Source organism: Xiphias gladius, chromosome 3 (genome assembly GCF_016859285.1).
Source record: "Xiphias gladius isolate SHS-SW01 ecotype Sanya breed wild chromosome 3, ASM1685928v1, whole genome shotgun sequence".
Taxonomy (NCBI): domain Eukaryota; kingdom Metazoa; phylum Chordata; class Actinopteri; order Istiophoriformes; family Xiphiidae; genus Xiphias; species Xiphias gladius.
Window position 1 is genome coordinate 9,206,496 of NC_053402.1, and position 14,919 is coordinate 9,221,414.

Sequence of the window (14,919 nt, forward strand, 5' to 3'; positions counted from 1 at the left end):
ACATAGACACACACATACACTGACTACATGGAGACATACATCTTTATGTATGCATTTATGCATGTTTGAATACTTAAAAAGGCATATTATGCAGAGTAACCCATAGTATGTAAATAATGGATCAATCTACTGATGTGGATATAACAAGATAGATGCAGAACACAAGCTTACTGTAGAGAGGTCAGTGAAGCTAAAAAATTGTACAGTATAAACAAACCTGAATTAGGATGATGGAAAATACAGCATGTCAACATACTCATGCACGCTCTGAGTGGGACAGTGGTTAAGGGAGAGCAAGCACCCATTAAGATAATGGATTTTTTATGAGTCTGACTCTCATCCAACCATGTTGGATCATGATTCATGTTTGATTGCTGTGACTTATTCCTGATTTCCTCGACCTCAGTATAACTAAATTACGACAGTCATGATGTAAATATTATGACCAAGTTACGCCGCTCTCAAAAAAGACAGCCCATCGTTCAACCATCTAAAAAAAATACTGCAAGTGTTTGAGGGAGAGAAATTTGGCAAATTATACAGAAATTTATGACTGTGATGTATAAAACTGTGCTGCAGCAGATGTATACATGCAAATGGGAGAAACCTCTTCTTTGTTGAGTTATTGGGAAAACCTGTTTGCAAAGCTCTCCTTAGTGAAATGAGCAGCATAAATACAAGACTGGAAACAGGCTGATCATGTAGGACAGTATCGTGCCACTGTAAACTTTTATTTTGTCAGCTGCAGCTTAATACAAACTTTACTTTGCTGTCACTGTTTAGCAAGAGAATAGCAGCTACATTTGCAGACATAGACACAAAACAGAAACACACAAAATGTTGAAAACACAGTTTTATTCTGTCATAAATCACCCACACTTGTCTAAATACACCCCTAAAAACAAAAAGAACAAAACCAAAACAAAAGACAAGGCAAATTGAATCCAACATTGGACATGGACATTCAAAGACAAAATATAAAATTAAATAAAATACAGTAAATAAAACAAACAGAAACTGTGTTTTGCACTAAAATTAATGAACTACACAAACCGATAAATAGCATGTGTCATGTTTTAGAGAGGCTCTTTGACTAAAGTGGGTTTCACATCAAGACAATCTATGCCTGCAGCGCACCATCACTTTATCAAAATCACAAGTTGGTGTTCTCAGTCAGATCAAACTGCAAGAGTTAATACACTGTTTTCCTGATATAAATATGTTTGCAAGCTATATAAATGATCTGTTTCATAGTGCGTCACAGAATTCTACACAACTATGATTAGTAAACATAAAGGAGAAATGAATATTTAAATAAATAAGTGCAGAAATGTAGCTGATGTAGATATTTTCATAGAGGGCATGAGAAATCACTGAATGCTCTGATAAGTATGAACCCATTTGAGCACCTAGATTTTGCGTCACCGTGTAAAGCAGACCTAACATCTTACTAATGCACTTTATGGTGATTTTCCTGTGTTTTGATCTATCATTTAGAATCATAAATAACTACCTCTTATGATATGAACATGGTGTTACATGAGTCGTGGATTAACACAATGAAATGATGGCACAAATTCACTGCAGATGATGACATAACTTGTACAGGTAACTCAAGTAGTTCACAATATTAAAATTAATATATGTACATGTCTTTTTTTGTACTAATCTTACACAGAGTCTAATCTTAGCATCTCTACAAATCACCAAGGTGATTTTACATGTGTGACACTCAAACACACACACACACAAAATTAGTTAGGCATTGTTGGGCGGAGAGTGACAGCAGTCTGGACAGCAGCAGAGTAAAACAGCAAGTTCAGGCCTCAAACTTTCCCTCTGGCCACACTGACACGCACACACATTCAAACACACTTCTCCCTAATGTAAAGGCACACAAGGGGACATAAGGGACACACGCACCCACACATACATTCTATCTTCTGATCACTGCAGATCAGAGACAGATAAGGACACAATGACGATGATGAGGAGCAACAGCTTGACACGTGTATGTACTGTTTATTGACATAATATGCAAATGGAGACAGGGCTTCCCATCATAGCTGAAGAGTATCAGACACAGAAACCAAAGACCATAAGACATCCAAAGTTTTGGAGGACAAAGCTGCAAACCTCCAGTTTGCACTTCAAATAATGCAGTTTAAAATAATAACAGTGGCTGCTCGAAATTCTTAATAATTTTTGAAACACTGGCAACAATTGATTTCAGACAGTGGTATCTAACTGTCTCCAGCAGATTTTATCAGCATTTGTGAGCTAGCTAATTAAGCTAACGTTAGCTTAATGTGTTTCTTTAAAACAAATCTTATAGATATGAATATCAGGCGCTTACTTTATTTTTTTCCAATATAAACTCTGTGGCTGCTTAGCTTCCATACTTGTTTGTTTTACAAACATTGTGTTTTCACTTTTCACATTTCAAGAGAAAAAGGCTGACCAGGTGTAGATATGTATAGCAAAGGTAACGCTATATCTCAGGTAAGGTTGCCGGGTTGCTGGAGTATAAATACAATAAAGAGCAAGAGCTTCTAACGTTAAAATAAAATTCTGATAGCTTCCAGGACTGGCTTCCACACCATAAAAATACTACACAACTGATGAAATAGTCATGAACAAGCCATTTTTCTATAACATAACCTATAATATTTAAATAAATATTTAATAACATAGTCACCAAATTACAGTATATGCTGCTTGGCCTTACTGCTGTAGGTAGCAAGCTAGTTAGCGGGGTATGCTAGCATACGCAGGTTACGTTAGAGCAGATAAATGTGCTTTTTAATCCGTTTCTTATATTGTAACTATTGTGTTTTTGGTTTTGAAAGGGCTAAAAAAAAAACCCTCCCTCCAAACTCTAGATGCACAATGCTTCAACATATGAAGAAATTCCAAACGTAAGCCTGTGGTGTAAAGTTATCACTGCTAAGCTATGTTTAGTCAACAGTCAATTAAGTCCTGCTTAATTCTAGATTAGATATATTTTAGTTTTCGATCATTACTGTAAAATCTATTTTTTTAGAAATCACAGGTGGAAATTGCAGCCATGAAGAAATTGAAGTGATAACTTACTGCAGAGGCCACAGTGAACGGGCCTTTTCAGGGTTTTTTGAAAGTTTTGGAAAAATGTTCTTAGCAATCAGCGTTAAAATAGACTAGAACAGAGCCGAATGTCAATTAAGACAATGAAAAGAAAAACTGAGGCCAGCAAAATGAGCTAAGGAAACTAACTGAAAGGGAGAAGAGAAGGAAAGAGAAAAGCTCATCTCATTATTCTGCTCAGTGAGAGAGAAACAAATGCCGATTGCAGCAGCAGCAGCATCCCCCCAACCACTGAAGGATGAGCATCAGCAGGATTTCACTGAAAAATACTTCACACGTTGAGGTGCAGTGCTCCTCTCTCGACAGCAGTCTCAGACTTTTGGTCCCCACTGTACGTATTTACTTCTGTCTCTGTTTGATGACCCACAGACGATGAACTGCTCCTCTTTGTGTCCCTCTCTTTGGTATCTCCTCTGTTTTTGTTGTTCTGTCTTTATCTAACACACAGACACACAAGCACACTTTTGTATTTAGGCCTCTGTCCCAGTACAGTTTTGGTGTGTCGTGCTTTCTGCCATCAGGGATATGTTCTTAATGATGCTCCTGACAACTGACACAACACACGTACAACCCACAAGCACGTCCGACATTTCCTCTCATTGATGAATATGCATACAGTATATTCTGACACACTCTTAAATTCTCCTCTTCTATTACTGTCTATGTCATCAGCTTTTTCTGTCTGTCTTCATTCGTGCATAAAGCCACATGCATATGCAACATAGAAGTAGACACACTGATAGATTCCAAATAAAGACAATAGAAGTAAAAAAAAAAAAAAAAAAGAAAACGCTGAAATAAAATGGAAGAAAAATTGCATAAATTGTATTTATTTTCAAGTGTTTTATAATATGAACAATCAATCGTCCTCTCTTCTTGACCATGCCCAGCACCCAAATTCAGGGCAGTGGGCATCAAAAATGAAACTTAAACTGGATCTGTTTTCTTTGGCAGCACTCATATAAAGTATGAATCCTGGGGAGATAACTCTACTGTGAAAGACTTGTATATGTCATAAAATAGATTCACATTGTGACAGAACATTTGGATCTATTTTTTTTGTTTCTTTTTCTGATTCATTCACCCCACTCAGTAGATGTGTTGCATGATTATAAAGAAATTTTTCAACATTTTATGAAATATGCTTATTTGCTTTCTTGCCGGGAGTTAGATGAGACTGATACCACTCTCATATCTTTTAGTAAATACAGCTAAGCTTTAAAGGTGCTGGTAGGCATCATAAAGGACCCCACCCCCCTCTTCACCCTCCTACCATCCTGCAGGAGGCACCAGCGCATCAGGACCACCTCTACCAGGCTCTGCAACAGCTTCTCCCCTCAAGCTATGAGAATCTTTAACAGCTTGCACACCCTGGCCAGCCACCCAACACACCTCCCAACTTTTCCATGAGAATTGATATTTTGCTTCTAGAAATGACAGTAAAAAAACTTGAACCTTGAATAAACATATTTCCTAAAAAGGATGAATTATTCCTTCAAGTATGAATAGAGGAATAATGTTTTAATTTTCACCACCTCTGTTGTTTCACTTTAAGAAACTGGCAACATATTATACACAGAGACATGAATGTACAAACAATCCAATCATCTTTTCACACATGCTTATCAGTTCTCTCGCTGGGCAATAAACAAGCCACTTGGTCCAGAGATCCTGGCTGTGTAGACAAAGTCATGGCTAGGACACACAACAGCTTGGATGGGGCTGCTGACCATTTGCCAGGTGAAACAGCAGGTATTTGGACCAAGCTGCTTTGAAATCTTAAACACATTGCAGCTGTTTACAGTTTGTGTTTTTTTCTAAAATCTGTCTTGCAAAGCAAGAAACGAGGTGAAATGGAAAAAAGGAAGTAGGAAGTACAGAAGGAATAAAAAAGAATAGAAAAGAAGAAGGACAAAACAGATCAAAGAGGTCGGGATAATCTGTGGCAGCAAACCCGTGCCAGTAACCTGTAACAGCAGGTGTGCTGTTACAGGACACCTGCTGTGTCCTGTAACAGCAGCTGCCCAAGCAGCTGTGTTAAATCTATATTAAATAGAGTACTGAAAGGATTACAGGTGGACTGGCAGTGAGAAAATATGGGATAAATATGCGTAAGGTTAGAGACTAAGAAAGTGAGATCACAGAGAATGAACAAACAGAATCTCAGAGTGAGAGGAGGAAGAAATAAACTTCGAGAAATTAATCTGGGCTGGTCCAGGTTGTTGGTTGTTCATTTTTGTTTTTACTTCTACTACTTAACCTCGTGTCTATTTGGGTTTCATGGAACTTGGAGCTGTTTTCATTGAGGAAGCAGTTTGAAAATACAAACAAATACTTCATGTGTGATTCTTGAGCTCAACCCAGTCTACTGTCCAATAAGCAGCTGGTTTACAGGAAAGAGAAAAGACAACTGTGCCAGGAAGCTAGGACTCCCAAGTTCTGGGCCAAGACAGCCTGAAGTCTGTAATTAAAGTCTAACAATCCAACAGTCTGAGTACTAGTGGAGATACTGTAAAAAAAAAAAAAAAAATGGCTTTCAAGTTAAATAATATTCAGTATTTGCTTATGCAAGATCACCTAGGACACCAGTTTTAAAAGGTCATAGAAGCCAAATTTTTACATAATGAGTTACTTCACAAAATGTTGTCATGGAAACAAGAACATTTCTCCTTAGACTCACTGATAAAGGCTTTTACTTGCTTTAGGGGAAAAACTTTAAGACTCAGTGAGAGATTAAATTATTAAATACTTCTGCAGTGTGGATACTGCATTTTTTTTTACCTCCACCAAGGAGGTTATGTTTCAACCGTGTCGGTTGGTTTGTTTGTTTGTTGGTTTGTTTATTTGTCAGTAGGATTACGCAAAAAGTACTGTACCGACTTGCATCAAACTTGGTGGAGGGATGGGCCATGGGCCAGGGAAGAACCCATTAAATTTTGGTGCGGATCTGGTTAAAGGGGCGGATCCTGGAATTTCTTATCATTTTCCTTAACATTGCGAAATACGGCAATTTTTGCCTCAGCAGAGGTATGCTCTCTACTGAGTGCCAGTCTACTTACTAAGTGCTTCAGGTCAATGAATGAGTGAAATAAGTTTTGGTGGATTACATGAGGTAGGGTGATCTCAAATACTCCAAAAGGTGGCTTTGAAAATGAGGGTGCTCCTCCAACCTTATCTGTTTCAAAGTTGTTTGTTTTTTATGTTTTCTTCTTCCTGATAGGCTTCCTTTATATGCAGTGATCAGCCGAGTACCTAAATAGACTAATGAGGAAAAGCATAGCAATGTGATCCTTGAATTTTTCTTCACTATAGTGAGGTAGACATGTACTTATTTGAGGAAACATTTGTTAGTTGTGAGTTTGTGGATTCTCTTGTAGGATGTGGTGTTCTGCTGCAGTGAATTTAAAAATCTGCAGGAATCTGGAGTTTAAATATTTAATTAATTGTAAGACATCATATAGCTGCAATGAAGTGTTGAACAAGCAGTTACAGAGCACATTGTCATGGGAAATATGGAAAAAAGGAAGTATAAGGGCGAAATTGAGCGTTTAAGAGGTTAAGGATGCAGATCAACACATGTGGCTATATATTAATGATGCCAGTATATAGTCTGTGTTGTCCACAACTTGTTAAGTACAGAAAAGGGCAAAAACCACCTTAAAAGTTCATAAAATGAATTTACAACTACCGGTTTAAAAACGCACATAGAAGTTACGAAGTGGATGGACAGAAAATATGAGCTGCCTTTTATAAAATATAAATGTTGGCTACATGCCGAAAACTACCAGAAAGTGTGGAGTACTTAAGAAATAATTGTGTTTTAGTTCTTGTTCCACGGTGACTTGTGTTAAACTGCATTAGACTGAGCAGGTTTCCCCCAGAATAACTGCTCAAACATAATTAAATGGCATTAGAAATAGACCGAATAGAATACAGTATGTTGTCAAACTCTGAAATCCTTCAGAGGGCCCAACTTATGCAGTTATAATGTGGTGGCCCAGATTGGGCCCACGGGCCTCGCTTTAGGCGGCTGCTGGATAGAGAGCAAAGGCTGAATGTTTAGGAGCATGAAATGAATAAAATACAGAAGGAAAGAATTAAAAAAACAAGAGAGAGCGAGAGGAAGAACGAGCAGATGGAGAGTCTGTGAAATGGAGAGGAAGGCACATAATACTGTCACAGAGGACTCTGCTGTCAGGTGCTCCTGCTGGCAACATGTGTGGAAACACTAAAATGCACAGCAACAGCAGTTGTTGGGGGAAGAAAGGGTGTGATTAATTCATTGTTTCTCAGCTGTCCCAGATTTTCCCACCCTGTCCAGAGATTTGGACCAATTTAAGTTCAAATTCTGTCAGTGTACTGTAGCTTCAGCTGCAGTGTATCACGCCAAGGAGAGGAATACTGTGTCTACAGCAATACTTGGTAGTTCCTACAATCTGATAAATAATGAAACTGCAGAAAATGTATATATATACAAACATTTTTCAGGAAAACCGACCTGTTCTTGACACCCAGGGTTTGTCCAGCAGTCTGCATATACAACCTATCTATCTATCTGTAGCAATACTGCTGACATCCAAAGAATGTCTTCATGTCACTGTGAGGAACAGGCACCCCATTTTCTCCACTGCCAAAACCACATGATGCACTTCACTGCACAGACACACACATATCAAGCGGCTTACTCCCCTTTCAATGAGTGAAGAATTTATGTAAATGTGTTCTTTGCTGCAAAATGCCTGATTTTCACACACGTGTGTAAACATATGAACCCATAGACACAAACATGCAGACACACAAATACACTATTTCTCAACCCCTTCCTATCTTGCAAAAATTTAAATTAAGGCAAATCAGTCCCTCTATTCATTCCCTCATTCCTAGCCAGCACTACTGTGTAATTTCATTGCTTTCTGAAGAAAAATATGCCTCATAAAATAGGCCACTTTAATTGCTCTGCTATTTGAACGATTCAATTGATTTATGTCATTGTTCTTTCTCTGCTTCCCTTCATGTCTCTTATATCCCCTTCCACAAGTCCACAGCGCAAGGACCTTGTCTTGTTGTTCAGACACATTTTGATAACTGATCACATTTATAGCTAACTATGTGACAATTAAATTACATTTCCTGTGGCTGCTGCTTTTAATGTGAATGGTGGACTCCATCACTACTATTAAAAACTACTTTATAGAGGGAATAATTACTGAATGTAAATATATCTAATGGCTAATGCAGAAAAAAATACTTACCATAGATAGTAGGAAAAATTGGGTCTGATTTCATGAAAATCTCAAAGATGTGAACTATAAATACCCCAGCAGCATTCTCCAGCGGGATGAAAATTCATGGGATGCAAAATAAATTTCATCTTAGCAGAAATTAGCTGCTCTCTTGCACCATCTTGTTGGTTACTACTTAGATGGCCAGGTCCTCTACCTTGTGCAGAAAGGTTGATTTGTTGGTCCTGGCAGTGGAAATTGTTCATCTCTGAATTGTACATTTTCATCTCTAATTAATAAAACCAATTGCTATATTTATAAACCATTAAACTTGAACCTAAATTTAGGCTGCTTATGTGATTTGACGGTACATTGAGAAAATCAGGATTGTATTTAAATCCTTGGACGAGCATTGAGAATTTTACAGAGGGAGTGAATGATTACTGGCAACTCCGTCTCCTTCCTCAACAGCTGCTGTTGAAGTGCCCTGGAGTTACACAATGGACCCACATGTGAAGTGTTCAATAAGCAATTACCAGACTGTGATAGCACTGGGCAGTTTTCTGGCATGTGTGATTGTGAGACTACTCCTGCAGGTGTTTCCTGGAAATACAATTATAAGAAGGTGCTGTCAGTCATCTTGGCTGCTGTAACTTATTAGAAATGAATCAGCAGCGGTAACTACAGAGGGAAAGCAGGCCTCTGCAAAACTCTGTGATTTTTCAATACATACTTCAGATAAATCAATAAATCTGGATGACTTCTGTTCGTGTTCTTTGTCTGAATAGTGCCCAAAAACTCTCCTTGTAAACAAATAATTGAGCATACTGTGCTGTAAAAATGCATGTTAACACACAAGAGGTTACATTCCTTAAACTGCAAGCACAAAACTCAGAGCTCAAGCAATCCAGTGGTACAAATATACAGCAGCCCAAATATGCTTTCAAGGGCAGATTGTCTTTTTTTGAGTTGTATTTATGTTTCAGACAAAACACACAAACACACACGCCTGCATAAACACTCACTAATAGCAAGCCACATTCATTGACGTTTATTACAACAGATTAATCTCAACTGGTCATTCATCCTCTGACCACACTATTGACATAACCCTATTATGTGACTGTTTGGAGTGTAATAATGGTAAGATCAGATACATAGGAAAACATACACTGTCATAAAAATATAATACAGGCTGATTGCAGTTGTGTCCTGTTATGTTATGAAGCAGTGAGAGAAAAAGTATAATGCAGATTCATATTTTTAATTTCTTTCACACTATTTCTCTCCAGGAAAAAGGGACCAATAAAACCAGGCTAAGCAAACAAGGTTGTCAGTGTCTTTAGGGCAGAGTGTGTATGAGGGGTGTGGGGGGAGCAGTTATGACCGAACAGCAGAGTCGAGTTCCACTCAAGGAGCTTGCGCTAATCTGACTCGACATGTTGAACCCACTCTATTTTTACTCCCTATAAATTTACTGTTTTGCCCGACACTCACTCATACTGCTGTTTCCCTTATATTGTCAGTTGTTTTCTCTCTGGTGCTGTTAGTACTTTTAACTCTAAAGTCAGTGCATAGACAATTCAGCGTTCAGTTAAATAAAAATTTTGTCCAAACACTCTCATCCTCGTGGATGCACGCATACTGCACAACTTCAAAGGATTCGCCTACTTTGCCTTGGTTGTTTTTATTTGTTAACCTGTGTGACTTTAACCAAACAAGGTGTCTCACTAAGTTCACTTTAAAGGACCAGTGTGTAGGATTTAGTGGCATCCAGCGGTGAGGTTGCAGATTGCAACCAATTGAATACCCCTCACCCCTCCCTTTCCAAGTGTGTAGAAGAACCTACCGTGGCCTTCAGGTGCTCTCTAGAGACAGTGTTTGGTTTGTCCATTCTGGGCTACTGTAGAAACATTGCAGGCTCCGTGGAAGAGGAACTGTTCCCTCTGTATATATAAAGGTCTTATTCTAAGGAAAGAAAAATACAATAATTCTTCATTTCAGGTGACTATATAATAATGAAAACATCATTGTGAAGATTATATTCCATATTCCATCCATGGCTATTTAATATAATATATATAAATATGAAAAGATTTAGGTTAGTGGTGAACCTTTCCATCATCAACAATTCCATTTTTAAAAATAAACCTGCTAGTTTGCACTGAATAATAATTCTATATATCATTATTATATTGTAACTACAGTTTTGTCAGCTTCATACCCTCATACACTACTGATTGCTTTTATCACTAATCATCTCAACTTCTCATTGTTATAATTTAACCATGTCTCTGTCTTGCTTTCCCCTCCTCCCATGTCTTTTTGCCCCCACCCATCTTCCAGACACGGCTGCAAGAGACTACTATAAGAGCTACCCTATGGTAGATTATACCCATCGCCAGTCCCCCCCCACTTTCCAGCCAATCAACTTCCATCCCAAGGACAAGCCCTTCCTCCCACCGCCCGACATCCACGCGCCACTGGCCATCACCATCAATGCCTCCCAAATTCCCAAGCCTAAGATCTCCAAGACCAACACCCACCCGCTCACCTCCAGCTCGGCCTTCAAAGCATGGGACCCCAGTAAGAGCCATGTCCCGCACCCGGCGGCCTCCCACATGGGCCTCCAGGGGCAGCAGCATCACCCCATCCAGCAGCAGCAGCATCAGCCACTGCACCAGCAGAACAGCCGTCGCCAGGCCTACTCCAACAAAAGGCAGTTCAGTATCGAGACACTGCCCGAGCTCTTCTCGCAGCCACTGGGCTATGGCCACTCGCCACGCATGCACCCCAAGCACAAGGGACTGCCCACCAACAGCAAGACCGAAGTCACCGTCTGAACATGGGGGTAAATGGGTGAATCGACAGACGAGGAGACAAAGGAAGTTGGAGTTGGAAGGGAAATGTTAAGATATCTTTTATATCCACAGTCGTATTGGTGAGACGGGGGCAAGAAATATCGTATCTGGAATTTTTTAACTCTGTATTTTTCTCATCAGTGTTGACAGTACTAATAATAATGTGAGTGATATCTCTTTACTTTTAAGACCACTGGATCTAAACAACAGCAGCATCAGATAAGCTGTGAAGGTGGTGCATTGGCAGGTGCTGGCTGTGACTCTTTGAACCCAGCGGCTCTTCTAAATAATTGAGTGCTCTCTCAGTGTGTTGGCACAGCTCTGTCCTCCTTTTCCTCTCAACCCCCCTGCACTTCAACAATACCACATGCAAATGTTCAAATCCCACACACAAGACACTCTTTAGTCCACAAACTAACCCAGACTCCAAGGCTATCAGTGAGGCTGGTAGGGGAGTGTTTCCCCTAAGACTTTGGCTTCCCAACAGCAGAGACAATGCCATTGTGTTGTCCGTTCCTGTTGCCCTCCTGCCCTCCGGGGAGTGAGATATCAGCCTGGCAATTTATACCGGGGGGGGTTCATCTCATTCCAGGGGAAAATGAGATGAGAAGGATCGGAACCATGTGCACACACCCACACACACACACTACACACTTGCCAACAACTACAAAAGGTTCCCAGCAGTGTCAGAGAACAGTGACGCACAGACACACACACTTTCTCTCCACACACTGATCCTCACAAACTGGGAAAATGAATAAGCAAGCTTTCTGGTTAGTATTTGTAGCAGTTTGTTGAGCAGCTAAATCTAGCCACTGTCTATTGTGTTGCTACAGATGTTTATCTCTAAAAAAATCTTCAGATGTGTCACAATGCTTTAAAAAAAAGGGAAAAAGAGCCCTTGTATCCAGAAAGGTCAAGGTCATTGCGTTCTCTCTTTTCGAAATGAGACTGTATGTGTCAGAGAAATATCTGCCAATCCTGCATGCTGGTACAGGCATTTTGTTGTACCAGGACATAAAATTGTGATATGTGAGTACAGATCACAGTACATCCTCCAAATCCACTTTATTGTTTTCTGGCAACAGACACATGCTAAGATATTATTTCATAATCAGACACTAATGATTATCACCATGGTGTGTGTCTGGATGTAGAAAGAGAAAGCAGTGGTGCGTTACAGGAACACCTTGTCCCAGTATGGCTATTCCTAAACACAGCTGTTTGATATATGTGTTTACTGCTGCAATGCTAAGATAACTGAGAGGCTGAAACCACTTGTCAGTGCACTGCAATTTACTGTCCATGAAATGCTTTAACAGCTGCAATGAATGACTGCTGGCACCTAAGATAAGAGCAGTTCCTGAACTGAATGGATTCAAACAAGAGCTTCTTTCTTTGGAATGGTCAAATTTTTAGTTTTGAATGTAGACATAAAATATTATTTATTGAGAGTGTTGGACTTATTAAGGCATTACGATAATGTGATTATGTTTTTCAGTAAGGAGAAGTATAAGTTATTACAATTTGAAATTTTACTAATTCCAGGTACTTTGCATGCTTCTTAGAGGCGCACGCACATCTGCAAACCTCAACAATTATACAGACCAGGGACTGCCTCTCAAAACTTGAAACAGAGCAGTCTGCACAGCTCCTTGTTGATGATTGGTTGTATTTCTTTCTAAAACACTGATTATCAGAATAACGACATACTTATAAAATCTATAACAACAAAAAAACAAGTATAAAATAGCCTGCATGCTGTACAATGGTTACATACAGTCACTTTAAAATATTTAAACTTAGAAACCTAATGTACAGCTTTTCCTGCTTTCTTCCCCTACTGTGTGCTTTCAGTAGATTTGTCGTAGAATTAGCGCCCGCTACAGTGTCTGGGGTCACCCAACGGACTGGGAGTTTGTTGGAGCATTGATAGCTGTTTGGTCTCTCCGTGTTCAGTGGACAGACTCAGCTGGGAGTGTTGGGGGCTAGAGGTACTGGAGGTCCGAGGAGACGGTGAGGATAAATGCACGAGTTAGTGGGAGGTGCATGTTGTTGCATGTTGTTCTTACCTACATGTGTCTTCTTAGCTGGCTAGCAAATGCTTAGTCTGCATTCAGGAATCACTTGGTTTTGTTAAGTGTTGGAGCAGCAGCTTCTTTTTGAGGACTTCTGGTGACTTGCATGCAGTCACGGGGCTAACATTAAGCAAGCTGTTGATGGTTCGGAAATACCACCAAACAATAGGCTCACTGTTTGTTTTTTGTCTCTACATCGGGCTAGATTTCAACATCTGCCTGGTTAAATACAGAAATTTTTCAGGTGTTTGTGGAGGATTTGGACTTAAAGGAAAATTCTGGTATAGTTCAAGCTGGCGTATTTCCCCTTTATCTTTCCCCTTCCATTTAATTTAGTTACTCGTTTGTGTCCAGTCCACCATCAAAGTGAAATGACTCCAGATCATCCTCATGATAGTCCATGGGGTAATCTGCCATTGCATGTAGTTTTTTGGGTCTCCTTAGAAAAGCATAACTGCAGTGAAAGTCAGCTTCACACATTAACAAACTGGCCAATTGGAGGAATATGCAAGGGGATAAGGTCAACCGGCAAGTTGCCCAAGATGTAGATCCCTCTGCAGCAAGCCATAATGGCTGTTTCAGGAAGGTAATCATGTCTATTTGGAAATCTGTAGGACACTCATTTGCAATGTATATATCATGCCCCAATATACATTGTTTTCTGTGAGTCATTCTCCCCCCAAAGTTCTGCAATGGAGGTGGCGGGTGAAAAGTTAGCACGACCTATAGAGTCACAATAGCCACATTTAACGGAAGTAAACCAGGGTGAAATATACTGGAATTTCTCTTTAAAGGCACCTTTGAGGGAGCTTGGCTGAGTAACAAAAGTAATGTGATACGTAAGCAATTACTTTCGCTGACGAGTGATTAGATAGAATTACTTTTTTTCAATGAGAAATATATTACATTCTTCGAATGACTTCTCCAACACTTGTTATTGATGGTTTCAGTCTAGAAATTCAATACTGCTTTCAGCCTTTAAAATCCTTTAGCTCAACAACACATATTCTCACCTCCACCATACAGAACAGTGTGACTCACTGATTGAATTCACCTTCATTTGTTATCATGAGGACACCAGCTATGCTGCAGTGCATATGCCTGGCACATGCTACAGCACATCAGACAGGTGGTGGAACCTAATCAAACAGCAGCTCTTACCAGAGTCACACACTGTTTAGCATTTTTTCTTACTCACTCACTCTCTCTGTCTGTCTTCCTTTTGCTCTCTGTCTTTCTCCTGCTTTTTCTGCTCCCTGCTTCAACCCCCCAACCTCCCTCTTTGTGTCCATGTCCACTGAGGGGGGAGCAATGGGTACTAAGCACCTGTCTGGTTGTTGGTACCCAGTCCTCCAAGCTATTATGAAGTATGATATTCTCACTGGGTCCTCTTAGCACGTTTGTTTCACTTTGTGTTTGTGTGTGTGTGTGGGGGGGGGGGTCAGTCACAACATGGCAGGCTCCAGATTTCTTCCGTGGTACACCATCACACTCACACACGTTCAATTACTCACACAAACTCTAGAACGATTACTCAATGCACACATTAAAGGAAACACACACAAACTAGCATCCACAAACACAGGCTGGGACATGACTGACCAGATGTGAGCATGTGAGCATGCTACCTTAAAT

The 14,919-nt window shown here is 39.8% G+C and overlaps 1 protein-coding gene across 1 annotated transcript in view; it reads left to right on the forward strand.

Moving 5' to 3' along the window:
* The window catches only part of LOC120783766 (protein shisa-8), a 94,414-nt gene extending 82,326 nt beyond the window's left edge, over positions 1-12,088 (forward strand). The window contains exon 4 of the mRNA XM_040116983.1: positions 10,692-12,088. Coding sequence (XP_039972917.1) covers positions 10,692-11,188 — 497 coding nt within the window. The 3' untranslated portion in view covers positions 11,189-12,088. The remainder of the gene's footprint in view (positions 1-10,691) is intronic.
* The last annotated feature ends 2,831 nt before the right edge of the window (positions 12,089-14,919 follow it).